This window comes from Montipora foliosa, chromosome 13 (assembly GCF_036669935.1).
Source record: "Montipora foliosa isolate CH-2021 chromosome 13, ASM3666993v2, whole genome shotgun sequence".
NCBI lineage: Eukaryota > Metazoa > Cnidaria > Anthozoa > Scleractinia > Acroporidae > Montipora > Montipora foliosa.
In genome coordinates this window covers 31800457-31827956 of record NC_090881.1, presented here as the reverse complement: position 1 = coordinate 31827956, position 27500 = coordinate 31800457, and the positions used below count along the sequence as shown (strand labels likewise).

At 37.5% G+C, this 27500-nt stretch overlaps 3 protein-coding genes across 3 annotated transcripts in view; 2 read left to right on the top strand and 1 right to left on the bottom strand.

Annotated features, from left to right (window-relative positions):
- The window catches only part of LOC137982594 (glypican-4-like), a 20239-nt gene extending 4930 nt beyond the window's left edge, over positions 1-15309 (top strand). The window contains exons 3-6 of the mRNA XM_068829710.1: positions 6039-6739; positions 10203-10342; positions 11954-12091; positions 12725-15309. Coding sequence (XP_068685811.1) covers positions 6039-6739; positions 10203-10342; positions 11954-12091; positions 12725-13136 — 1391 coding nt within the window. The 3' untranslated portion in view covers positions 13137-15309. The remainder of the gene's footprint in view (positions 1-6038; positions 6740-10202; positions 10343-11953; positions 12092-12724) is intronic.
- Positions 15310-19181: 3872 nt separating this feature from the next.
- The window catches only part of LOC137982593 (glypican-5-like), an 8524-nt gene continuing 205 nt past the window's right edge, over positions 19182-27500 (bottom strand). Inside the window, exons 1-7 of the mRNA XM_068829709.1 lie at positions 27403-27500; positions 27154-27312; positions 24525-25210; positions 22476-22723; positions 21342-21508; positions 20664-20762; positions 19182-19527 (exon numbers count right to left, since the gene is read on the bottom strand). The exon at positions 27403-27500 is cut by the window's right edge and continues 205 nt beyond it. Coding sequence (XP_068685810.1) covers positions 19328-19527; positions 20664-20762; positions 21342-21508; positions 22476-22723; positions 24525-25210; positions 27154-27312; positions 27403-27500 — 1657 coding nt within the window. The 3' untranslated portion in view covers positions 19182-19327. The remainder of the gene's footprint in view (positions 19528-20663; positions 20763-21341; positions 21509-22475; positions 22724-24524; positions 25211-27153; positions 27313-27402) is intronic.
- LOC137982595 (E3 ubiquitin-protein ligase rnf168-like) overlaps positions 25914-27500 on the top strand; it is a 9326-nt gene continuing 7739 nt past the window's right edge. The window contains exon 1 of the mRNA XM_068829711.1: positions 25914-26043. The gene's annotated coding sequence lies outside the window, so the exon portion shown is untranslated. The remainder of the gene's footprint in view (positions 26044-27500) is intronic.

The following is a 27500-nucleotide window of genomic DNA, read 5'->3' as shown; positions in this document are numbered from 1 at the left end:
ATTGCTAACCCTTTTATTTTAACAGTGAAAGGTGGTCGCAAATGGGCAACTCTTTCAGATATCTTAAACGGAAAGGGAAACAACTGAGTCATAAATGCAGCTGTATTGGTTGCATTTTCGAGTCCTGATTTACCATAAGCATGTAAATACATTGGAAGGGCCTAATTATTAGTTCTATCTATTTTTTAAATTTCCTCATAAGCCTGTGTAATTTCCGCATAATCAATACATGTTTATGCATAATATGGCCAAAAATTTCACTGTGAAGTTGCAAATTTCATTGGCCCGTGGACAACAAACTTTTCAACTAACCGCCCCAGTTCCTGAGTTGGCAACCAAGATCGGAAATGGCGCAGCCAAATTTTTTTCGTGAAATCCACTGTAATGAAGTTTTAAAAATGAAATTTAACTTTAAACAACGAGGAGCAAGTGCAGTCAATTGTGGTCATTGGTCTTGTTATATTTGCGCATGTATCAGATCACTTAATGGTGTAGAGTTTATTTATCAGTGTGGCAAGAAGGAACGTTTTGTGTGGAGCGTTTAGCGGTTTTTTCCCTCCCTCCCCCTCTCTGCTTTCCACTGGTTATCAGTGTGAGAGATGCCTATCTTCTGGGGGGTGTGGGGGCTTGTGGCTGGGTTGTCAGTTTACAGTGTTTGGGATTGCTTACTGTAACTTAGATTTAATACTTGAATAATAATATTATTATTATTATTGATGCAAGGAGCATTACATCCAGCTTCACAATAAACCTTTCTATGCACCTTTTGTTTTCAGTGAAACTAGACACAACAAAATTGAAAAACCTGTAGTGCAGGTTGTTAAGGAAAAGTTCAGTTATTTTTGGTGTCCTGTTTTTACTGGGTTGTGTCTGTGTCAGTAAAAGTCTTGCCTGTCACTCCCCTGCTAAGTGGTATCTTTGTGCATAGAGCCTTCTGCTCGGATTTTCTTAGGATAGAGAGGGTAGTGGAAATGCATAGATTTCTCTGGTGGACACAGTAGAATGATAAACTTAACTGGCAATGGTGTCAAAAGCCATATAACGCGAATGGCGTTTTAGTGGATCTTTGAACAAATTATACCCTTATGAAGCTCAATAATGGCAAGTCATTTGGATACTGAACAAGACAGGTGGTGGAATCTTAAAAGCGACGAGTAATGGACTTCGACAACAATCTGTTGCCCGTTGAGCCGAAATCAAAGTGAGCTGTATTTCTAAGATTTTGCCAAGTGTGCTGTTATGTAGAACACTGAAACCAAATGGAAAATTCTCTGGTAACTTATGGGTTCAACAAAGACAGAGAACGAATCGAACATCTTAAGTGGATCTGTGATCAACTCTGCACAGTCAATCAGGTAAAAAAAAAATTGGAAGTGTGACAGCCAAGAATTATTTGAAAGAAAGCTTGTCGTCTATTTTGTGCTTCATTATACAAGGAAAAGGTTCTTCATGGAAATGGTTTGATCCTGAAATTTTGGTTTGTTGTAATATTGTGCGTATTTGACACGATTGAGTTTTTTCTCTTCACACACGTAATGAAATAGGAAGGGGTTTTTGCCTCTAATAGCAAATATGTTGTTTGTTTCAAAAAATTGTTAGCTGGAAAAGGTGGCCTTTATTTATGAATTCATCATGTTTTATGATATTTGTGCTGGATAGTTTTTATGGCAATAGTAAAGCATTTTCTTGTTATTCAAGGAAAAGGTTCTTCAGGAAAGGGTTTGAACCTGACTTACATGGTAATTTGACACGATTGAGTTTCTTGTCTTCATGCACGCAATGAAATAGGAAGAGGTTTTCGCCTCTAAGAGCAAATATGTTGTTTGTTTCAAAAAATTGTTCGCTGGAAAAGGTGGCCTTTATGAATTTATCATGTTTTATAATATGCGAGCTTAACTAGATAGTTTTTATGGCAATAGTAAAGCATTTTCGTGTCAAAATGAGGTTAGCGTTTTTCTGTTTTGCTAACTTAATTAAATATAAATATACATTCTGCCTCGTGAGTTTGTTATTCTTGTTAACCAGCAATGGCATCGAAAGTCATTGCAACGCGAATGGTGTTTTAGTGCATCTTATGTTGTTTGTTTCTATAAAATGTTTCGCTTGAAAAGGATTCTGTGATATTTTCTGCCTTTGTGAATTATAATATCATGTTGTGTATGGTTGAAACGTGATACGGGATGATAATTTTAGTATTTTTCTGTAAGCAGGAAAGGTTTCTTGAAAATAAACAGGTCTGTTGGAAGCGTGCTTGAGTTTTAACAAAATGAGCCCCAAAAGCAGGAAAAAATTGTGACTCCAGTGAATAATAAAGTAGCTGCTCTTTCCAAAATGATGGAATTACCTGGTGATAAATAACCTCATCTTGGAGAGTAAATTTTTGACTTTACAGAAACAATGGTGGGCAATTGTGATCTTTGTTTTGAATTCGTTCATTTATTGTCTAACTTTGTAACACTTGACAGAAAAAGAAACTTACGAAAACCCGGTATCTTGCCATCATTTGACACAGATGCTTCACTGTTTGGCAAGTAAACATGCTGCAGTAACTTAATCACGGCGCCCGCTGAATTCCGGTGATGTCACTTTCGATTTTGCGATTTATTTGTGCAGCCAAAACGTACAATAACAAAATTGAACGTAGCAAAAATCTCCCAAAATGTATGTCGCTGATCGTAACTGTTTATATTCTATATTCACGGTTCAAAATTAATGTTGTTTTCATGTCGTAAATATGTTATTCTCGAGCGACCGTCCTTGGAAACTCCTTCTGCTCTTTCTAAAAACTGTGTATCAATATTTATTTACTTTTGCATCAATATTTGTTTTTGCATAAAGCATGCTAAGAAAATCTGTACCTTGCTGAGTTCGCATTTGTTAGCGTTAATAGTATTTTCGGTCCAATGCTTCTGTTTTACGAAGGGGTATATGTTTTTGGTCACCCATCCAGACACTAATCCCACCGGACAGGGAATAACTTTAGTAAACTTTAGTATTACAAAGCTGTCAGATGCTCAGAGGGCACGCTTAAACTTGTGGTGAAAAGAAGTTTATCAACATGTCAGCCCAGAGGCCAATGTTTCTCACTTCCCATTTATTTTCTTCAATCTTTCTGGGTTCAGTACTTTGCTAGTAACCACGTCTTCTCAGGCTATTTACCCAAGACTTCTACCATGGCACTACAATGATAGACAATACCAAAACAATATCATGCACTGTTAGAGCTACATATTACGCAAGGGCCTCTGCTGGTATGACTTCTGGGTGACCCCTTAAATGGTCTTAATGACCCCCCAACTTGAAAAAATTGTCTGGAACGGTGCACGTACCACAGGAAACCCGTGTACCCTCACGGAGGGTCTAGTTTGTGTTAAGCTTTGCACGGTTTTGAAGAAAGGCAAAAAAATCCAGAAATGCTCCTTTTGAGACCAGGCTTTAGATCAGACGTGAAATTGGAAAACTGGACACCGCAAGGAGCCTTCTTCAAATATTCGTGCAGATAAGCTGCACCCCCGATTTCTAGCGACGATTTTTAGAAAAAAGGGTCCAGCTTATCTGTGGGTGTTTATGGTAGTTGCTTGGCAATGGGCAGAAAAACAACTGAAAAAGCAGAGTCCTAGGCAGGAATCAAACCTGCAGCCTCTGCACACCGGTTGGATACTCTTCCCAATGCACCTTTTTGCAGGTACAGTGGCCATTTTGATTTCTATTGTTTCAAATACATATTTAATTTGCCCCCTGACCATCCCATAATGTCTCTCGAAACAAAAGAAATCAAAATGGCCGCTGTATCTCCAAAAAGGTCTATAAGATACAAGAACTCCTGGGTAGACAGGTTAGTTGTTAAAGGTCCTTATTATGACAAAATGCCCTTCTGGCCTCAGTTGTTCAAAAGGTGGATAAAGCTATCCACCAGATAAATCACTATCTAACATAATCAATTGAGTTATCCAGTGGATAGTGATTTATCCAGTGGATACCCCTTTTCTTTCCTTCGAACAACTGGGGCCTGGTATGCAAGGCTCAATAATGTCATGTGCCTCAAAGTGTAAATGCAACTGTAGATGGTATACGAAGGTCGCAGGCTCAAATTCTTTCTAGGATTTTTCCATTGTCCATTCTTCTGTTTAATCATAAAAATTACAACTTTCTCAATTGTGGTTAGTTTTAAAAACTCCTATTTTCCACCAATTCACTTGCCAAGTTGTCATTTGACAGTTTGTCATCGGACAGTTTGTCATCCGACAGTTCAATAAGCCAATCACATTCAAAGTTGTAGTTTAAATCAACCAATCACGACCTTTGTTGCTATCACCATAGAAACAGTGTACAAACTCCTAAATCTTTCTTTCAGAATGACATTAAACAATATACGCCTCCTTCGTCAGTCTTTTAATTCCAATATTCCCTTTCTTTAATAACTTGGCTCTTCATCTTTTCTCAGAAATTGTAATTTTTATTATTAATTGGGAAGAGGACTTTGTGTCGTCCAATTCAGTCAGTAATCAAACTTGTGGTAAACAAATTGGACTCACACTGCACTCGTATGATTACAGACCAAATTGGACTCCACTCAGTCCTATTACCATTACTAAGCAACTTAGAGTTTACTATATATTACTGTCTGCATTTCTGAGATGAGTAAAGCTGTATTTTCGAAGAAAAGTGAGAGCCTATCAAAATAAGCATGCATTTGATTAGGTTCATTTCTGGGCATAGAGCGAGTTTCAATCGAGTGTCTTAAAACGAAAACCAAAGGAATTACTTTGGCCAATCAAAAAGGACTGAGACAATCCAGTAGACGAATCAAAACTCAAAGTTATTACATGTAGCCGACACAAAGCATGGGAAAATTTACACGCACCAGCCACGATTGGTTTTGGTTTCACTTCTGGTTGGTTGAAAAAGTGGCGCGAGAACTTTGAACCAATCACTGAGTAAAGTAATGCAAAACCAAAGCAATTCGCTAATTGCTTTCGACACTCAATAAAATTGAGATAGTGTTAATTAGTCAAACATTGAGCATCTTTGAATGTTCAATTATTTGGAGTTTGATACAGGGTTCGTACAGGTCATGGAAAACCTGGAAAGTCATGGAATTTAATAATTTATTTTCCAGGCCTGGTAAGTCATGGGATTTTATGGTCGGTCATGGAAAGTCATGGAAAATTATAATTATATAAGTGGTAGATAAATCATTGCAGTTGTCAAAGAGGGATGAAATGAAATTAAGTCTAGTTTCTATCAAACAATCAGAATTTTGATGGACAGAGGTTGTTAATTTATTCAAATTTAGGCTGAGGTATGTTAGAAAATATCCTAAGATAAGGATAGTTTAAAAATTTTCTTGTGTGACAGCTAAACTTAAGGTCATGGAAAGCTAGAGAAGGTCATGGAAAAAGTCATTAAAAGTGGTGGAATTTGAAGAGCTTAAAAGAGTATGAACCCTGTGATAAGGCACAATTCATGATCAGTCACAGAATTTCAAGTTTTTGACCCTGAGATGGTAGAGTTGGATACATGAAAATTCACAGAGCATGTATCTTTGCAATTAAGTTGTACTAATGGTCATAAAAAAATGTGATTCTGACCAGGGGGGATCATGCCTTCTGAAAACCCTTCTGTTACTGTAAGCAATGTGTTCAGTTGTTCTTGATGCTGAATTTAATGCATTAAGAATAACAGGGAAAGAAAAATGTATGCATATTGGCATACATGTATCATTGTTCTCTTGAGATGAATTTTTTCAGCAATGTGTTTTTAGCACTTTCCCTTTTTTATTGTTAAATTTTTATTGCCTTGGGTGTCAGCAATTAGCAAAACAAAATTTCTGATTGACCTCTTTGGTAATCAGTGTAGGAGTCTTTATTTAAGGAAGTTCTGTAAGAAATGTTAATATTTTTCACAGTACAAGCTCAAGGATGTTGATAAACTAAGGATATGTTACCAGAAATAGCAACTTTTTTATGCTCTAAATGTTGGTGGGTTTAGTTTGAATCAACAGCAAATACACGTAACATATTTTGTTTGATTTATAGATTATTTTCGAGGAATGATCAAGAAGTCCCAGCAGGACCTGGACACAATGTTTCAAAAGATTTACCAAAGTTATTACCAGCAGAACAGCAAGATATTCATGGATTTGTTCGTGGATCTGATAGAGTATTATGATGGTCAATCGGATTCTGATGTCAATGGCATTATGGACAAGTTCTTTTCAAATCTCATGAGTCGTATGTTTCAGATAATGAATGGTCGTCACCAGTTTAGTGACTCGTATCTGGATTGTGTCACCCAACGCATGAAAGAGTTAAAGCCCTTTGATGATGTCCCAGAACAGTTAAAACCACAAGTGCGCAAAGTTCTGATTCATGCAAGATCTTTTTCACAAGCTCTCTTTGCTGGACGGGATGTGGTACACATGCTTGAAAGCGCTGTAATACCTTCCACGGATTGTGAGAAAAATCTGGTCAAGATGAAATATTGCTCTTGGTGCAAAGCAATGACTGCTATTAAACCATGTTTTAAATTTTGCAGTGATGTGTATAAAGGTTGTGTGGCAGATCTTGCCAAGGTCAATACACAGTGGGAAAATTACATACGAGCTTTAACAGAACTTCTGGAAAAGCAGATAGGGCCCAATGACATTCATGATGTTGTGCCAAGACTGAATGTCAAGATTTCTTTTGCGATCATGAATTTTCAGAATGCAGACAAAGGGAAGGCTGTAAAAGAAAAGGTGAGACTGGGGGATTTCAGTAACAGTGAAGAAAACAAGGGATTTATTCGACTTTTTCCCTATGAACATCTTTAAAGGAGACGTAGTGTTTGAGTGAATGTGGTGGTTGTTAATTAACCCATTGACTCCTATGTGGTCCCCACTGATGAGTAAAATCGTCTGGTGTTAGGCAGAGTAAAATCTAGCAAGTCTCACTCTTTGGAGGCATTCATGGGTTAAAGGCTCAGCTTCAACCGGCAGGCTTTTCAATTGTTTGTTTTTGTTAGGGAAACTCGCATCGCTTATTGTAGCAATCTGATTTGAAGAATTTTAGCTTTGGCAGGATTTTCAAAAGGGTTCTTTTGCACGGTTCTACGGACACCCTCAGTAGTTAAACTATTGCAGGCTCCATTTGTTTAAATAATAGATAGTGCTATCCCCTGGATAAATCACCATCCAGTGGAAAAGTCATAATGAAACCATTGTGCTACCCAATGGAAAATGAGTTATCGGGTGGATACCGTTATCCACCTTTTGAACAACTGGGGCCAGATCTTTAAAAACGTTTTCATGGCCCTTCCTTTCCTCATTGATAGTTTTGGGGGTTGAAGCAATCTTCACAGTAAATTTCATTTGTATGTATATTTGAGTGATGATTATTTTACTCTTGCAAGGAATAGACAACATTAAATTCCCAGCATAAATTTGATGATTGCTCTCTTGAAATAAGTCATTCCACAGTTTTAGATTGAAGAACAGTATTGCCTGTTTTGTGAGGGTCCAAAGGAAGGCTGTTTTCTCCTCAAAATGTTCCAGGGGCTGGGTCACATTTATTGGAAATTGCTCTTGCTGTGCTGTCACATGGAGGCAAAATGAGTTCCCAGTCAGATTCTTGTTGGGAGGAGGGCTTTCTAATCGATTAAGCAAGTGGAAAGATTTTTAGTGATCCAGAAATTAATGTGAAAACTAGCGATTTGTGGAATGGGCCCAAATTTTTGAGTTACTGCCCTGCCCACTTTTGCTTGTAAATACTTCAAATTCTTACGAGGTGTTGTGTTCAACACTACTTTTCAGACCAGGAAACCTTTCTTGCACTCTAAGTAACAGGGAGTCCATGGTTGCACTTGTAACCTCTTTGCTGGAAAAGAACAGTTTTATCCATTTCCCCCCAGGACTCATGATTTTGAAAAGGTATCTTTTCATTATTGTGGTTCTTCCAGTACACCATGACACCAGTGTTCTCACCATGAGTTTGTCTTAGTGAGTCACAGGGCCCCTTTTCCCGAAGAATAGGGGCCCTGCAGGAACTTAAGTGGGACAAAGTTACTTGCGCTCCATGACTAGTGTGGGGAAAAAACCCCTTGTGATTTCTCTGTCCATTTCATCAATGCTTGTTCAAATTGGAACTCTTACAATGGTGGGCCTTCAACAATGTTGTAAATGCATGATTTGTTTGCCCCGAAACAGATCTTACATACACGTTGTGATCTCTTTGTGGGCATCATAGGCAATAATCCATTTCCATTCACTCTGAAAAACATGGTCTTTCTTCAATGAAGTGGCTTTTTGACCTTGCTTGAAGTTGATGTTGTCCTCTTCATTGTCGTTTTCACCAGCGAGCGTTTCAATGATCTTCTACACTTTCTTAAATCCTTGGTAATTTGGTGTGAAGGAAAGGAACTAATTTTATCTGTGCCACGACGAATAACATGAGCCTGCACTGTAAATTATCTGTTACACATAGTACCTATAGCTACCTGATCCAATATGGCAGCCAAGATTTCGAAGCTGCAAAATGCTCGTTTGACTGACGATAATCATGAAATTGAAGGCTTTGAAAGCGCTTTGAATATTTTGATAAACTGTTTTCATTCGGTTGAAGAAGCAAGGAGCTGGAGTATTCGCTGGAATAAAAGACTGCTAACTTACTTCTAAAAGTCTGTTTTGCTCGTAGCATCCTTTTGCGCCCACGTGGGCGCATTTGCATGACTTTTAATGCGCCATTTCTATTTTTCTTGCGGGAATCCCGCAATGGCGCGGCCTGGTGAGAACACTGGGACACTCAAAGCTGGATACTGTTCAAACCGTGGGAAAGGAATTCCATCAAAATGTTTAACAACCACCGCCATATCTATCTGTTAGATGGTAGTTTAAGCATGTGATTCAGAGACCACCTTGACACTCCTAAAAATCCTAAAGTTTTGAAGACCATTGAAACTTCATAATTATGTCTAAGGTAAATGTCGTAAATATGTCAAAATTGAACCATGTGCACTCCAAAGGCTAAAAGATGTTGTGTAACAGAGATGAGTTAATTTCTCCCCTTCTTTTAGTGGGAGTTGATTTCCTACTACTCTTACTAACCGAGCATGAGGGCCATACTGAGGAATATTGGCCCTAGTTCATGGCAGTACGTGCTTTGGTCTGTACAAAAATTATTGAGGGCCAATATTCCCCTGTACAGTCTTAAACAAGTGAGGTTAGGAAGTTGTTTATTATATGCCATAGTTTCTTTGCACAATCGGACACTTTGAGATATGCTTGGTGAATGTTCGTAATCTTTGCCTTCCATCAGCGTGGAATTTACTTAGAACAGTAACCATTTACAAGTAAAACTAAATTCTGCTTGCTGTAATTGTACTGTTGTTCACGCAACTTGAATTTCCCGGGAGAGAGAAAAAATGTAGAATGGAAACGGACTGTTTCCATGGTAATGTCCCTACTGTAAAATCCCAAATGAAAAACTAGTCAGTCTGCATGCTCCATTCAGCCTGAGAATTGCTTGCCATATAACAATTAACAATAATTACATGTATTCCATTAGCCCGCATTGGATACGAGATGGCAAATAGCCCACGAGGCACGTAGCACCGAGTTGGCTGTGACCAATCTTGTGTCCAACAAGGGTGAATGGAATAATAATTGTTTTATTGACTTCTCAACCTTCAGTTTTGCTAAATTTTATTCAAGTTTAAGAAACGACTGGAAAGTGATGTGATTTCTGGGAGCCAAAAATAATATTTTATGCTGAGTGACGTTTGCCACATTTATTTCCATAGAAGGTCAAACATGCCTGTATAATGGCTGATAACCAAGATTCAGTGAACCAATGAGAAAGCTAGAATTGCATTATCTGAGGTTGAGAATTTAATAAGAATTATTATACCAATTATTGGTATTAGAGTGGTTTTCAATAGAGGGTTGAAAGTAATTAGTGAATTACTTTAGTTTTGCATTTCTTCACTCAGTGATTGGTTCAAAGCTCTCGTGCCATTTTCTCAACCAATCAGAAGTGAAACCAAAACCAGTCGTGGCTCCCGCGCTTTGTGTCGGCTACGTGTAATTACTTCGAGTTTTGATTGGTTTACTGTATTGTGTCCGTCCTTTTTGATTGGCCAAAGTAATTACTTTGGTTTTGGTTTTACGGCACTCAATTGAAACTTTCTCTAACAAATGACTTCAAGGGGTAATTACCTTTTATTAGGTTTTCGATCCAAATGAGTGTGGTGACCCTGGTCTTACCAAAAGATCTACAGAAGATTTCTTCCTTGAAGAAAGCAACAGTCAAGGAAGTGAGAGTGAAGCTTTACCAAGGACTGCTCCCTCTTCTGTTAATTTGGAAAGGTAAGTACTCTTTTGGAAACAACAAACCTGTGAGCAGTTGGTTTCTCCTATGCTTCCCGAAAAAGAAACCACTGCAGGCAACCGTTTGATTTTCCATCGAGCATGTGTGAAGTATGCCACACCCCACGTGATGTATTTGACATCACTTCGTGTTATTTTGCGGGAAATCACTACACAGCAGGCTCGCCCAAACACAGAAGTTAGGTAGCTGAACGCAGGCGCAAGCGCCAAAACAACTTTACTAACTTGTTTTACCGGTTCAAATATAATTTATTCGTCCTTGGCGCTGGACGGCGGCTCACTCAACGGTTGCTCGCAGTGGTTTCTCTCTTGGGAAGCATAGGAGAAACCAACTGCTTGCAGGGTAGGCATGCATTGGTGATTCCTTTTAATCTGTGTTCCTGAAATTCAAGGCTTGTGTGGGCCCAATCTCGTACCCAGAGTCCTCGGGCTTCTTGGTCAGCGGGTGAGCGCCCGGAGAGACTCTGGGATAATCGACTTGAACTATATTTTTGATTGGCCGCTTGCGTAACAATGACAGTCCTACAGGAAGTCGGTAAGTAATTCGAAAGCCCCAGAATTTGGAGGGAGATTCAAAATCTAAAACTAGTTTCAGTGCTGTTTGATTTTTTCTACCTCAAAAATGTATAAATCACAAAAATAATAAAACGACGAGGTTTGAATTATGTCTTAAACCGCACGGGAATTTTCCCACGCGTGATTACTGTTGCTGTTGCAAAAGTACCGTGGGAAAACATTACATCAGTCTCTTTAAGCAGAAATCCGTGGAATAAGGTCTTGTCGAAGCCATTCAGAATTACGGAAACATCAAATTGTAGTAGAAGAGGGCATTTGTGTCGTTTCCACAAAAAATTTGTCGATCGTGTTGCTTGCACGATGGCATTCTGAACGATGGAATGTACGCTGAAACACTAAAAATACACTTACCGAAAGCGTCAGAGGTTTCATCTTCATTTTCTCTTACAGCAAACCAATGAACATTTCTCCAGTTTCTTTGTGTGTAAGGCTAAAATTCTTGTTTCTCGAACACTTTCAACCCGCCATTTCTACTGTTTACGGTTTTCTCTTTTCTGTTTCCGTTTAAACTCAGACCGGAACCCACGTTTTCTGGGAAAATGGAGTCGATTATCCCAGAGTCTCTCCGGGCGCTCACCCGCTGACCAAGAAGCCCGAAGACTCTGGGTACGAGATTGGTGTGGGCCAGAAATCAGGAATAAGAATCCATGGAACAATGAAGTGATCAAGCACACACTTATTTCCAAAGCTGGAGAATATTATATCAGACTACCAGTCCACTCTTATTCTGGGAGACCTAATTAATTAAATCATACCGTACATTCTCCATTTAAGCCCCCTGGGGGCTTAGTTATTTCAAGGACATTTGAGGGGGGCTTGAATAGAGGGGGGGGGGGGGCTTATTTGAGAGAGGGAACTTATTTAATTTAGCAAAATGCATTACCAGTAGCAAGAAAAAGAAGAAAGGAACAGGCTAGAGTTATGCTTCCCTACTTTGTGTTTTGGAGATTTTAGTAATATTATGCAAATTGTACAATAGAGAAATTGCAGATTTTAGTCCTTTCCACTTGCTAGATTGAGTATGGATTTCAAGGAAAAGATGATGTTGGCTGAGAATTTCTGGAGTGCTCTTCCTGGAGACATTTGTGAGGACATTGACATGTCTGTCAAAGACAAGGATCCTAATTGCTGGAATGGAGTAGGACAAGGAAAGTGAGTGTGATGTTGAGTTATCTTTTGATAGTTGAAGTTAAAACTGTTACAATTATTATTGGATTTTCTAGTCCCATCACATACGTAGAAAATGGGAGGGTCTTTCGTAATATGGCCAAAGTAAAAGTTTTAAAACTGTATTTTAAGAGTGTAATTTTGTCACCTTGAATTTTATGTAGGTAATCACATGGTTTAGAGTGCAATTTGGAATAAAATTAATAAGCGCAAGTAATTTTTTTCAAAGATGCTACAGGCTCTCACAATACATTTTGTAGTCTTTGAAAAACTCTACAAGTGCTTATTAATTCCAAATTGCACAAGAACAATCATGTGATCACTTAATAATGTACATGCAAAAATTTGAGATGGTTAAGTTAAGCAGAAGTAATGCATGCATATCACTCAATCACCAAAAAAATTGCACCATCCAGGGCTCGCATTTGATTGTCTATGACTTTATTTCACTAATTTCAACTTTATGCACTAATTTTACTTTTCTGCCTTTTGTTTGGGATTAATGTGCTCAGCCAATCAATGTGCTGAAATTTTTTCATGTACATTATTAGTAAGGAAATAAACTGTAAAGATATTCTCAACCACTTGACTTAACTTGAACTCTCTTTTCTGATACAGTTATACAAGCCCTGACAGTGAAGGGAATGATATAGAGGATGTCCCCAAACCAACAATTCAGCAAGCTATTGAAAGACTGAAAGAAATTGTTTATCAATTAAATGCTGCTATAGATGGTGATGAACTGATTCCCAGTGGTGATTCTGAGGATGGCAGTGGCTCAGCAAGTGGAAGTGCAAGCGGTGATTCTGGGAGTGGTTCAAATGAAATAGCTGATGTAACAAGGATATCACCAACTGAATCAAAGAGTGGAATAATTCTTGATAACTCAAGTGATGAAGGAGTAGTAATGGCTGGAGGTACTGGGAACAAAAACCCACGTTCAAAGGGCAACTTGGCATCACAACACCATTTTGGGTTATGGTTGCTTTCTTTAACTCTATGGGTTTTGGTTGTGTCTCAAGTAGCCTAACGGCGTATTCCAAATACACCAACACGAGAAATTGTTCTGCCAGGATGTGAGCTCCAGTGTGAAGTGTAACATTAGTTTTGATACCAGCTGCCTTTGAAAGAATACTCTTCTTCCACTTCAGTTTGAGGGGAAGGCACGAGTTGAATCCACTGACGCGCACAGTCTTACAAAAAGCAACTCACAATTCAAAAGTGAGTCATCAAGCTGTACTTGACAGGCTTTCTTTTAAGTGGAGTTGTACTCTACTTGAAATAAACTGTAAACTAATGTATAAATTTTTTTAGGTGACAAAATTATCACTTAGAGACCTGCTTTTTGTACTCATTTGTTAATTTTTGTGTTTGAGACTTAAGTCAGATAATTTATCTGTCATACTGACATCAAGAACTGCAGAAAAATGTATATAACTATAGGTATTATTGTAAAAGCAAGTGTAATTTTAACCTAAATTGTTTTTGAAAACGTTACAAAAACTTATGGACATGCAAAATACTTTATGGCCTTTTCCAGCCACAGTACTTCTGCTGATTTTATACCATTCAATATTCTTAAGAAAAGTTAGTTATTAAGTAATTAAACTGGGAATCAACCTGGCGCCATGATAAATCATTCAGAGCTTCCAGCATGTTTCAAGAGCTGAAAGATTTTGCAATTTGATTCACTTACTGTCTTACTATGTAGATGTTTTCTTTAATGTTCTTATGTAGTTAGCGTGAAATGAATGAGAGCAGTTGGGAAAATATGCTTGCTGATATGAAGGTCTTAAAGGTCTCTGTGTGGCAAATTAGTTCCTGAGAATGGAATGACTAAATGGGAGCTACAATGTATGCAAAGAAAAATGTAGACCTATTTCTTAGTTGATTCTAGGAAGTCCTATTTGGTGAGGATCTCAAGCAATATTGGCGTAATTTTTTTTGATAAAAAGTGGACAAAGGGATTCAGTTTTTAAAGAAACTTTGGTGCTATGTTCATGGGGAAGTGAAACATAGAAATCGGTTTATGAACTGAGGTTATAGGGTAAATAAACCATCTTAAATAGATTTGAAAGCTTTCAAATATCTTTACAGTGGTCAACTTGCCATATCAACTCAGTCGATAAACCCATTTCTTTGGTTTCACAGGTTTGCTATTCTTGAAATCTGTACAGATGTTGTCTTGTAAGCAGAAGTCAAGCATAGTTTAGACTGCTAGCAGTCCCTTCTGAGTCAGTTGAACTGGTGATAGAGCAAGATTTAGGGACTGCAAGCTACATCTCGCTCTATCGCCATTCTCCCCTCAGCTCACTTGCATGACTAAAGCAGGCAGTGCGACTGACTCAGAAGGGAGTTTTAGCAGGCTAAGCATTGTTAACTTGTCACAATATCAGACTGCCTTGCTTCACAAGCAGTAATATTAGTATTGAGTTGAATTAAACTGATAATTTATGGTGTACCTTTTTTGCCAAAATAGAACTGTTTAAAAGAGATTTATTTTTTCACATATTCTCAAGAATTGTCTGGTAAACAGTATTGTTGGCTGCTTAATCGCAGTGCAACCACGAAAACTGTGAACAATCGAAATATGTCAGGAATGTTATTACTTTTTGACCATTCACGCATCTGAAATCCTCTCCATAAACCGCAATGTGTTTATGTTTGCGCGGCAAGAATTGTGTCGGCTTTGGATTTCCTGGTCATTGATCTGATTTGAGCTAATTCTGGTCTTTTTGCAAATAAAATAGATAACTTAGATCAAACTAGGAAAAAACGATTTTTCTAGCCAAAGAAATATCCTTCGATTAATAACGGTTATTCAGTTTTGACGTGTGAAGTCCTCAAATATTGGCTTAAAAACAAGCATTCCTGACATATTTTGAGGTTCACGGTTTTCTGGTTGCGATGTTAAAGACTTTACAGCTTTGTTGTATAACTCAGCTTGTCATTGTCTTGCTGTTAAGTTACTTTTGACTTCCAAGGGTGAAGTCCAGAACATAAGGGAATTGAAACAAAAGTTTTGAAAAACTGTTTTCAGGCTGACTAACAACACTTAAGGCTTTTCCACAAAATAATGATAGTAGTGACACACTGGTCTAATTGGGTTTTCTTCATTGTATAAACCTGTGGAACTAATAAAATTTTTATTGTAAGAAAAAGGAAAGCAAAGAAAAAATCTTGAAATATATGGTAGACCCAGACTGGAGCGGTGACATTCCCTCTCCCCTGAGATGCTTCTTCCTCAGAATTTTATTAAGAAACGTAACTTAAAAGGCTCAAAATAGTTTCTCCCATTTTTTCACACAAATAAATACATTCTGTTTTTTAGATATAGTCAGGGTAATCATATCGAGACAAAATTTAGCCAAAGTATTACCAGTAAGTGTCCATAATAGATTTCTCATATCACATTTTCTTCCAAAATACTGTTAAGATGGCAACGATATAACTTAATGTACTTTTTTGGGCCTTAAAATCAGCACAAACTGTCTTTAAAAAAAAAACAAGACTGAAACCTTCCCGTACAGAGTCACCTGATAATGTAAGAAAATTATCTCTAAAATACTTAAAATTAAAAAAAATGCATAGCCAGTTTTACAGAAAAAAAGGTTTTTGAAATATGTCTCTAACTTTTTTTTTCGCCTGCAGGATTTTTTCAGTTTTGAAGAAATAAATTTCAATTTAAGTTATCATGCAAAAAATGAAAGCAATGTACTATCTGGAAGACGCAGGTCGCGGGTTGCAGGTCATTGTTTCAATGTAAGAAAATTATCTCTAAAATACTTAAAATTAAAAAAAATGCATAGCCAGTTTTACAGAAATAAAGGTTTTTGAAATATGTCTCTAACTTTTTTTTTTGCCTACAGGATTTTTTCAGTTTTGAAGAAATAAATTTCAATTTAAGTTATCATGCAAAAAATGAAAGCAATGTACTATCCGGAAGAAGAGATCTAAATGAGTGCTGTGGCAAAATCAGCATTTATGCATGCATCATCCGCTCAGTCGAGTCCGTGCCCATGTGGACTATAGGCCAACTAAAACAGATTAAAGTGACCATTAAACAGTTTGTGCAAAGTTTTCGTGAATAGGAGATGTATGTTTATATTCCATCTGTAAAAGAATCAGCAGAAAAGTGTGCGAAATCAGCGGTAAAGATTATTATCTTCGGTGCCCCATTTTGATTCATGAGCTGATGTAAGCAGCTAAAGTATTGGATAAGTGGCTTACGTCCATGTTCAACTGAAAACCCTTTTGAGCCTCCCTAAGGGTGGCTCAGAATGGTTTCTGTCGGGTAAGAGTGGGTTTTTAGCCCTTTGACGCCTGCCTAACGCCAGGCGATTTTACTTGTCAATGGGGAACCCCCAGGAGACTATGTCCCCATTTATCACTCGCTGTCCCCGTTAATGGAAAAGGATTACAACACTGCTGATTGTTTCTGTTGTGGAATGTCAATTTTTTTGTCTGGAACTATTACCAGGCAGGTGTCTGTGAGTCACCAGCTGTTGCCATGGCAATGGTCAGCACTGAAAAGACCCAGAAACCAATTTGGTAATGTAGCACTTCTGTTCAAATTTGAAAACCCTATTAAATTCTCAAAAGGACAGTGCCTACTATTATTATTATACCTACAATCGGCGTCAAAATTGTTGAGACACTCTTATCCTTCAGAGTCGTTTTCAAGCTCGGTGCGAAAATGGTCTCCCCCGCACCCCTGGGACAATGTTGTATTTTTTTTCTGTTTCCTATGAGCTTTGTCAACAGCGGTACAACATTGATTAGGGTGGTGGAGGGAGGGGTATCTCGGAAAGGTTATTTTTTTGCAAACAATGAATGTGTTGTTGCCAGTGTGCTCTGTTGGCAACTGTCTCAACTAATTTTGTCGCAGATGGAAAGGTTCTGTGCATCTTGAGTTACTTGGGTTTCCTATTGGTTATATTTACTAATAGAGGGATATTATCCGGAGAAAGTCTATCTTAGTAACACCTCTTGGTAGCCAAAAAGAAAATTGTAGGTAACCAAGCACTTTTCACAGATAATTATTAAGCTTCAAATCCACTTAAATTAATAAAGTTTACCTTACTCAGCATGCAATTGCGGAGTACTTTATGGTTTGAAGAAGCTTGGACATTGTGAAGGATCAGCTGGTGTCTCTTGAGACATGCTTTCTCAGTAAAATGAATGATGCGCTACCGGCATGAAAGGACAAATTTTGTCAATGAAGAATTTATTGTCTGCAGGTCTCCTACATCAATGTGAAATGCTTACTTTTGCTATCTAAACATCTATGAAATGTACAAGATGAGCTTTTGCACAAAAACATGATGTCTTTTTTTGCTATGGTCAGATAATAAATCCTACTGTTGCTCTACGTTGGCATGGCTATTCCAGGGGTGGGGGTTAGGGGGTGAAGGGTACTGTAGCTAAAACGAAACAAACCTTTTCAAAACTGCTGACCTTAGACATGCGTACATACATACTTTATTGCTTACTCCCCCCCCCCCCCCCCCCAACCCCTGGAATTGTCATGCTGCTCTACATTAGAACTACAAATAATATTAAAGTGAAGTATGGTTTGGTAGATAATGGGTGTTTATATAATAGACAGAACATTACATGACTGCAATTACATCACTGCTGTGCTCACTCGTGAATATCTTTCAACACTGGAAGGGAAATTTCATATCTCTGCAGGGCCGTGTAATAATTTATACTTTATTTATCTAACATGCTCATGTTTTGTGGGCCTCTGAATTTGGCTTATGGCCAAATTCAGAATGGCTGTTTAACAATGCCTCTCCAACTGGACTTCTTGTTGGTTGAATAACAAATTTATTTACAATGCATCTTTCATTAGACTTCTAGCATCTTACCAATAATTTTCATGAATCTTAAAGGGCTATGTCAGGCAAAATGATCCAATTTCACGACCCCCAAGATGCCCAAAAAGTAGAATGAAACATTGCAATAACAACTTTTATGTTGTTCCCCTAAACACCCTAAAATACCATGACATGGCCCCTTCGATACATGTCTGCATGACACTAAATGAGTAATATTACTTCACACTTGTCATAGTATAAATGCTTGAAGCTAATAAGACATTATTACCTACAATAACCTTCTCTATTCATCATCATTCACAAAGTATGTACAAAATAGTAAAGGCCAACCTGCTGATTTTAAGACCTGATCTACATGTAAAATCTCTATACCAGTTGAACTCTTTTCAATAATTATTGGAAGCCAGCAAGACACATCAATAAGTTTTTTTCCCAGTGGTCAGGGCCTCTGCTGATTCCTAAATGAAAGTGCAGAGGCTGATGAACTCTTTTTGCACCTTAGAAGCGAAATGGTAGGGACAAATTTGGAACGTACATCACTTAAACCAGTCAAATTTAACCCCTCCATTAACCCACTGGCTCACTGGAAGCGAGTCTTGACAGAGTTTACTCTGTCTAATGCCAGACTATTTTACTTGTCAACTCGGGGCATCCTAGGGCACCTGAGGAGTGAATGGGTTAAATCAACGCCGCTCTTACAATGACTGCAACATTCTTGTGTGTCATTGGCTAATTTTTATTGTCAAAAAGCGGACAGACACATAAATTAAATTTTATAATTTATGCAATAATGATCGATATTGCTCTTGTCAGATTGAAGTTTCTCGCATTTTTGTCTTGCGTTCTCCTCGTGTTTTGACTTAATTTTGATCATTCTGCCTTTTTGTTATTGTAAAAAACAAATTGATGTCAGTTTTTCATGCATCTGTCCTGTTATTGACAATGAATTTCATCATAACATTGTCAAAGTAGCTGTGGACGAAATTCATGATCAATAACAGGACAGACGCATGAAAAACTGACATCAATTTGTTAATTGGCTTAATTGAAGTTCTTGCAGTGAGCTTTCACCATCAAATTATGTGGTCAACACCTACAGATAGTACACCAATAATAAATTAACAAGTCCTTCTCCATTATGGAGATCAATAACCCCCATTGTCTAACAAGTTACAATAATTATGTACAAATGGTTCACTGTATTACCATAACTTGCTGGGATGATGGGTTCAGGTTCTGACACCCCATAGCACCATGTAATTAAACAAAAGTAAGCTCTGAATGTAAAAATGGCTAATTAATTGCAGCTATACATGAATGCAGTTCACCAACTTATTACAGTGCGATTCACTGATTTTCTCAAGGGCAAAAAACAGGGTCAGCCATTTTGTGGAAGGATTGCAAACATTAACAGGGCTAAATATGGAAGTGCAAAAGTTAGATAAGTAGATGATGCATTTCCACGAGCTAGCATATTCCCATGTTTACGCTTGGTTGTAGGAACTCCACCAGCTAGTATATTATCAACCACATTGCTAGATTGTGTTGTAAATTCCAGATAGAGGTCTGAATTCTCATCTGGAAAAAAATATGCAGAAGAGATGAGAGATCATTGAGAAGTGATTTTACAAAACGCAAATTGATAATGAAAGTTACAATTCACATTGCAAACAGGTTGACAATCAGATCGACACAGTTTGATGCTTTACTCTGGTTTGAAGAAATTTGGATTTCACTAAAAAAGTTGCAGGAATTCAAAGGCCGAATGTTTTGACATTCCTGTCTAGTAGGGTCTTTAGTATTGTAGATTTTATACTGTATGCTGCCAATTTACTAAAAAGGAAAGGATGCACCTATTGTAGCTATTAATAGTACTATAACAATTATTACAATTTGCATATAGGTGCAAATACTGTAATATTCCTGCACTATTGAACCAAACTGAATGAACTGTGACTCATTTAATCAATGCTCCATCAAAAGCACATGGTCTGCAAAACTTTCACTCTTAAAACTACTGGAGGAGCGGTTACATAGCTGACACAAACGAGACTATTCTACAAATACCTGACAACAATTTGCTCCTTTATTAAAAAAGTAAAGGACATCAAAAAATTATTACTATTAATAGGAACCTCCGAACATCCTCCCTAATTTTAGTTAACTGGTAGCATAATAATTATTATAAATTAAGGACACTTGTGATAACATTGCATCACCCCAGATGAATTGAAGACACTAGACAGGAAATGTCCAAAAGTTGACTCTTTGAATCATAACTTGCTAAGCTAAATTAAAATTTCTTCAAACCACTGAGAAGCATCAAACAATGTTCTACAACAAGCAAGTTGGTAACATGCTAATTTTGCACAGAAATATCTGGGCCCAATTGCTCAAAAGCCGCTTAATGCTAATCTGTGATTAAATACCAACAGAGGGTTCAATTTTGTCCATCAAGAAAGCTTTAATGATGGAATTTTAGCCTTCAGGAAAAGAAAAAATGAAGGCTAAAACTTTTTTTGGATCAGAAAATAAACTGCAACTTAAGTTTCCAGTCAGGGGTTTCATGAGAAGCTGGTCACCAGCAGTATAACTGCCGTCTATGCAATGTTGTCAGAAATTTGCCTCTCACTGTGGGCTGTAACTCTGCTTTGATTTTCACTCAAACCCCTGCTCACATTGCTTTGAACAACTGCCTCTGGAGTAAAACTCACCAGCAGTTATGTCAGTAATTTCATTCTTCACACCAGATCCACTAGAGCTGCCACAGTCCTCATCATCATCTGAACCACAAGCACTTCCGTATTCACTTCCTAAAAAAAATAATGCCACAAATAATGCCTGTGCACAATATGCCAGCCTAAGAACTGTAAATTAAGCCTAATATGCCATACAATACCTTGTTGAGAATTATAATTACATTAGTTTTTGTGTATTAATTCTAGGGATTTATTGTGCATGGCTGGCTTTCTTGCACAGTTCAAAAAGGTAAATCAACTTTATTGCATTCATCCATGCCAGGTTTTTGCCTCAGTCTTCTCCTTCACAAAAACTTAGCGGCTGTTAAGGAGAAATTTGGTATCTGCAGATAAGTAAAATTTTGGCAATTAATTTAATTTAAATATTGGGAAATGTGGAGTCTCTAATCTTTTTAGAAAATGGGATGCCACAGGTATACTTCCACAACAAAATTCACTCTAAATGTAAACAAAACCAAAATAATCCTAAAGAACAAATTATTACTATTATTAGGGTTAAAGTTGATCATCTGATATTATAATAATTTTGCCACCTGTATTTATCCTTTTAAACAACTTTACTGTATGGTATTTCTTGGCCTATATAATAACCCCTTCCCCAACAGTCACAAAGTTGGATCACAAACACGTTACCTTCACCACTACCACTGGCACTTTCTCCGTCATCCCCCATGCTGTGTACTATTAACCTCTCAATCTCCCCTTTCTTGTCTCTTATTTTTTCTTCCATTAGTTTTAAATGGTTCCATGCCTGACTGGTCATCTCAAAGTCTGCTGTAACTGAGTCTAAACCTGTGTACCTTACATGTAAAAAAAGGGGTTAGGGGTTATAAGGGTTGAATGCTGTAAAATCAGTGAGGTGTCATCTGACTGTCAGAAGTGTTCAAAAAACTCTCATTTTTACACAATCTGGCCTTCCTGTCCATTCATGCACCCAGTGTTGTAACTCTATTGCCTAATATTATTATTTATTTATTTCAAATTCTTATGCTGTGAAGTGCATGCAGACTCAATCACATGAATAAAATTATGTTGTTGAGTGCAGAAACAAGGAACAAGTTAACCCTTTTGGCACTCCCGCAGGTGTGCCCTTAACAAGTAAAATCACCCAGCATTAGAAAGAGTAAAATCTGCAATATAAAAGGCCATTTTAAGAGGGAGAGTGTTAACATCAATTTTCACTAAATTACATTTTGAGGCTCTAGACTCTAATACAGAATTTTTTTTACTGCACATCTTGAATCCCAGTTGCTTCCCATTTGCATGTGTAAAATCAAATTGTAACAGTAAAGGCAAGGATGAATGGCCAGGATTGACTCACAAACTTTTCACCACATGTGGGTTGTGTTTGTCAGTTCTCTCCTCTGATGCATTTGGGCATGTTTTGGAGAGAGTGCTGTACAGAATAGTCTTCTTCTTCTTCTTCTTCTTCTTCTTCTTATTATTATTATTATTATTATTATTGTCGTCCTCATCATCACTTATTATATAATTATCATCATCATTAATCTGATTTGATTTGAAGGCTGTGTTTTATCTGTTTTACATAACAATATTAGTTAATATAATGGTTAATCCACTCTTTTTCTCATTATTAAACCCATTTACCCTTCAGGTGCCCTAGGAAGAAGCCCCCAGTTGACTAGTAAAACCTGCTAGTATTAGACAGCTGGGTAAAATCTGTTAAGTCTCACTCCAAGGAATCAATCAGTTAAGTAAATTTTTATTGCTATTAACCAATAAAAATTATACAGTGCTGGGACTTACCTTTCTACAGACTTTCCATTCCAGCAGTTACCAAAGTTAACTTGCTTTACAGAAAGCTCATCTGCAACACACAACTCATCTGGCAAGTCTCGATAAAACGACTTCAGAGTAGACACATTAGTTCTACCTTCTTCCATTTTGGCAAAAAGCCGTACCTTCACATGTGGGGTAGGTGGCACTGAATTTGTGCTATAGGACATCTCAGATGGTGCATCAATGAGCACTGGGATGCCACACTTGTTTCTGACCTAGATACCAAGGATTAAAAGTCAGTCTGTACCAGTTGTCCGGTGTCAGGGGCAACCAGATTTAACATAAATAATTTGAATGGTGCTTTCAAATCTAAATGCCAGTTTTGATCACTTAAAATGATTATTGGTTTGATTTTTACTTTTTATAATAAAATTAATAAAAAATGGGAAGCTTTGGTAATTTATTAAATGAACAAAGACAGGATGCTTGAAAGTACAATAAAAAAATATTTTTAGTTCTCCCTGCTAGCAGGGGCCTCTTTTCTTTTGCATTCACATTGAACGCTGGGCTGATAAGTACGGGTGGGTCGAAACTCACTTTGGTCCAACTGCCCTCCACGGCCTTGGACGGCACTGTTCAAAACGCAAGCCCCATGATTTAACTGCTGACTGTGACTCGAGCCAGCTGTGTCTGGCACATTCCTGTCTCTGCCACTGTTGTTCATTGAGCCCGCACAACATGTGAAGTATCACACAATGATTCGGGCACTAAGAAACCGCTGCACATGCTCAACACAGTGAGTTTCAATCCAAGGCAGATTAACAAATTGATGTCAGTTTTTCATGCGTCTGTCCTGTTATTGATCATGAATTTTGTCATAACAGTCATTGTCAAAGTAGCTGTGGATCCATGAGGCGATAGCTGAGGGGATCCGCAGACTACATATACTACAGGACTATAAAAACTGGCATCAATTTGTTTTTTACAATAACAGAAAGGCAGAGGGGTCAAAATTAAGTCAAACGACAAGAAGAATGCAAGACAAAGATGTGAGAAACTTCAATCTGACACGAGCAATAGACGGAATGCATAAATGGCGGCCAAAAATGTATTATTTTGCTTATGCGCTAATTAGACTGACTAGCCTCACTCTCAAGAAATATTTCTTTTGTATTTTGTCCATGCAAACAAGGCTAGTAAGTCTAATTAGCAGATAGCGTCACTACTTCATAAATTATAAATTTATGTGTCTGTCCGCTTATTGACAATAAAAATTAGCCAGTGAGCGCACAAATATTTTATAGTCATTGTAAAAAGTCTCTTTTCCTGTACTTCTCAGCCCAGCGAACACAAAACAAAAAACACCCCTGATAGCAAGGAAATTTAAAAAATAAAATTAAAAATTCCAGTATTCAAATGTTAGAAGTTCCAAAGAGGAATACAATTTTCATTTCAGTCTCGGCTTGCAGATATTGAGCACATGACCTACAATCTTTGACAAAATAAAAAAAAACTTAGTTCCCCACCTCCCCCCTAAATCAATGATGAATCCATGTGCAAGTTGAAGCCTGCCATTTTTTCATCATTGAAATTGGGGGGAAGGGATGGTCTTCATTTTCTATTATTTTGAAATGTCCAAGATTGTATTTCCACTATAAGGTTATCTTCATGGAAAATTTAAAGAAAAGCCTAGAAAGAACATAATCCACAAATAAGAATAATAATAATTATTTGTTGATAAGATTGATAAGCTTTATTTGTCTTTGGTTCACACTGCCAAATTGCTTAGAAAGAAACACTATTATTTCTTGCTCTCAGATCATTGCAAAATCAAGAAACACAACAACAGGAGAACGGTGCAACAGTGGACCGCCAAAGGAACAACACACCGAAACAGCACGCATTGAAATGCACCAATCACAGCGGAGCATCCTGCTTAAAAGGTGATGCGTAACCAGTTGACCTCATCGCCTGATGAAGACTAGCAGTATGCAGTCGAAATGCTGCGATCTACATCACAAGTGACCACATTGTGAGGCAAACAAGAATATTTTATTATTTAAAAAACCTTGTTACCTGTGCCATAATATTGTCTTTCTGAAGTATTACATGCATAGCAGCTCCCCACAAGTCCTTGTAAATTGAGTTTGAGAAGTTCTCCAAATCTGACATACCAATGCTGTGAGTGAGGGAGTATATATTGTCAATATATGACCCCCACAAACTCTGTAGCTTAATTTCAGCAATTAAACATTCCTTCAGTGCATCATTGCAGTAACCGTAGCATGGCTTCACTCTATGAAGACCCCGGCACAATGAACAAAACTTCATCTCCAGAAGCAAGTTCTTGCATCCACTTGAAAAGTTAAATTGTTGCGCCATGTTCATTACTTCTATGGCAAACTTAAAGCTGCTCAACAGCTTACGGACTGGTTCAAATACCTCTTCAAAAATTCCCACTAACTGTGCTGGACGATTTCCAAATGGTTGAATTGATTCCATATTGGTTTTCAAACATTGTTTGTACAAGTTTGAGACACCTCTGTCAATTGCATACTCGAGAACCAAAGGAAAGGAATCACGAAAAAATGTATTTACAATGTCTTCTAACTGCATTGTATCATCTACCAGATAGTTTTCAAGGTGTTTGAAGAAAGTTGAAAGAACTTGCACTTCGTCAGTTGTTAGGTTTCTCTTCTGGGTGTTCACCATGAAGAGAGAACTCTGGCGGTGACCTTCACGAATGACATTTTGAAAATAATCTGAAAATAGTCAGTTATTGAAAGCAATCATTGAATATCTTAAAAATGGTGAGAATCTGAAAACTTGGCATTCAAATGTCTCCACATTTTTCTTTTTAGAAAATTTCCAGAAATGTGTCTTTCCTTAAAGGGGAAAACTATAAAAGGCTCTTAGTCAAAATTTAGCAACTACTCACCAAAGTGGAGGTGGCTAATGGTAGATATTTACGAGCTTTGAAGTACATAAGGTAAATATCCACCACTAGCCACCGACACTAAGGTGAATAGTCGTTTTAAGTTTATATAATAACCCAAGTTATTCCCATATTTTGATTGGTTCTTGCCTGGACAGACGCACAAATTATTGACATCACCATCAGCTTTTTTGCTTTTTGTGCGAGGCTCACACTTTTGGGAACAAGGACCCATTCAAGTTTAACTGGTACATACTTGATTTGTGACACAAGCACCATGTCTGCTTGAGCAACAATTATTGTTAGTAAGGTATGATGCACACAACTGCTAAATTTAAGTGTATAATGCATGTGACTGTGAATAAATGTCCAAATTAGGGAGGCTGATAACCAGCCACTTTCAAATAGTTACTATTACATAGTGCTGCATCTAACTCCATTCAACCCACACTCCCTTAGAACTTCATTAACCCCTGATGACGTAAATACAGATATTATTTTTTGACACCTTGCATAGGTATAGACTGTGTGACAAAGCCACAAATGAAACAGGCATAGTTTTTGATAAAAATGTGGTTGACAAGAGTCCAATATCACCTTCAATATTTGATCACAACAGACAAAAGAGCACTCTCATAAACAACAGACCTCAATGAAAAGGTAAAATAGAATCCCTCTGTTCATTGTTTATATACAAGACCCTAAATGCACTTGAATATTGAAGATTTCACAATTATTTAATTAAATTGTTTTGTTTAACGAGTCAAATATTCCACGTCTTTTATTAACTGTGGAAAAATATTTCTCGCAGAGAAAAGATTCGAATAATTTCTAAGAAGTTATTTATATGTTTATACATACTTTGGGCACGGAAAAGAATTGCATTCTTCGGGGAAAATATAACGAGGCCTTGTAAAATGCGTGCTCATCCTCACCAAGAAAGAAACAACCAACTCGAATACGTAACTTGATCAAATTGCCTTCGATTTTCTCCGAACGATGCTTTTAATATGATATTTGACCAAAGAGATACAGTATGCAAATTATTTATCGCAATAAAATCACCTTGAAATTGCTGAAATATGTTGGGATTGGGAAATTTATACTCCCATCACGAGATACTCAAATTTAGAGACACGCGCTTTAATTAATCAAGTTTCACACTAAATAATTTATTGAGTTTAAATAGAGTAGAAAATTATTTAAGAACGCGTATTAGTCAATTCTCGGGGACCATAAAGAACCGGAAATAGCTGACTTCTGTAATTCCAAAAAATTATTATCGTGAAGGACATCGAATGCTCAATGCGATGATTTATTTATAATTTATGACATCATTTCACAAAAATGTTTGATTTGCTACAGTCGTCGGGTATATCGGAAGTGTTACTGTTTTTAGTATGCAAGAGACCAATATAACACTGGGGAAAAACCTGTACGAGGAGTATTTCCCTGTAAGCTCTCTCTATTTCTCGCCACTTCTCACAAAACAATCGTCAATGGAAATTGTAATTAATAAGGGTACGGGAAATAAGAGTGAGCACGATTGAGGGCTATTGTCATAAAATTCCTCGACAGAAAACTTATTTTTTCAGCGAGACTAATTCAAAGTTATGCCAAATTTTTCACACAACTAAAATTTTTGTTAACCGCAAATCTTTCACAGCGCCGATCTTTAGTTTAGGAAACACTTGTTTACACAAAGCCAATAATAAAGTGCTTTTCAGCAGCTTTACAAAAATACTTAACGAACTGTCAACTGACACTTACTTCTCAAGTCGTCGAAAATCGACAAGAGCGAACTCTTTGCCGCACTGTATTTTGTTCTTAAGTGAGTTTTTGTTTTCTTGGCGGCTCTGATGCGAAGATTTTCCTCTGTTTCTCTTGTGCAGCAAGTCATATTGCTCACGCAAATCTGCGGCTCTGTCCCTGTTGAGCGCAAAATGAAATTGACCTTGAGGCAAGAATAGGATTTAGCAAAATGAATGATTCTTAATGGGAAACTTTCTCAATTCTTACCTTTCACCGGCGGTTGAAGACTCGAAAGCTTGTTTGCTCCCAGATGTTCTGAACAGAAAAACTCTGCACTCGCCTGGCAGTCCGCACGCCATGCTCTC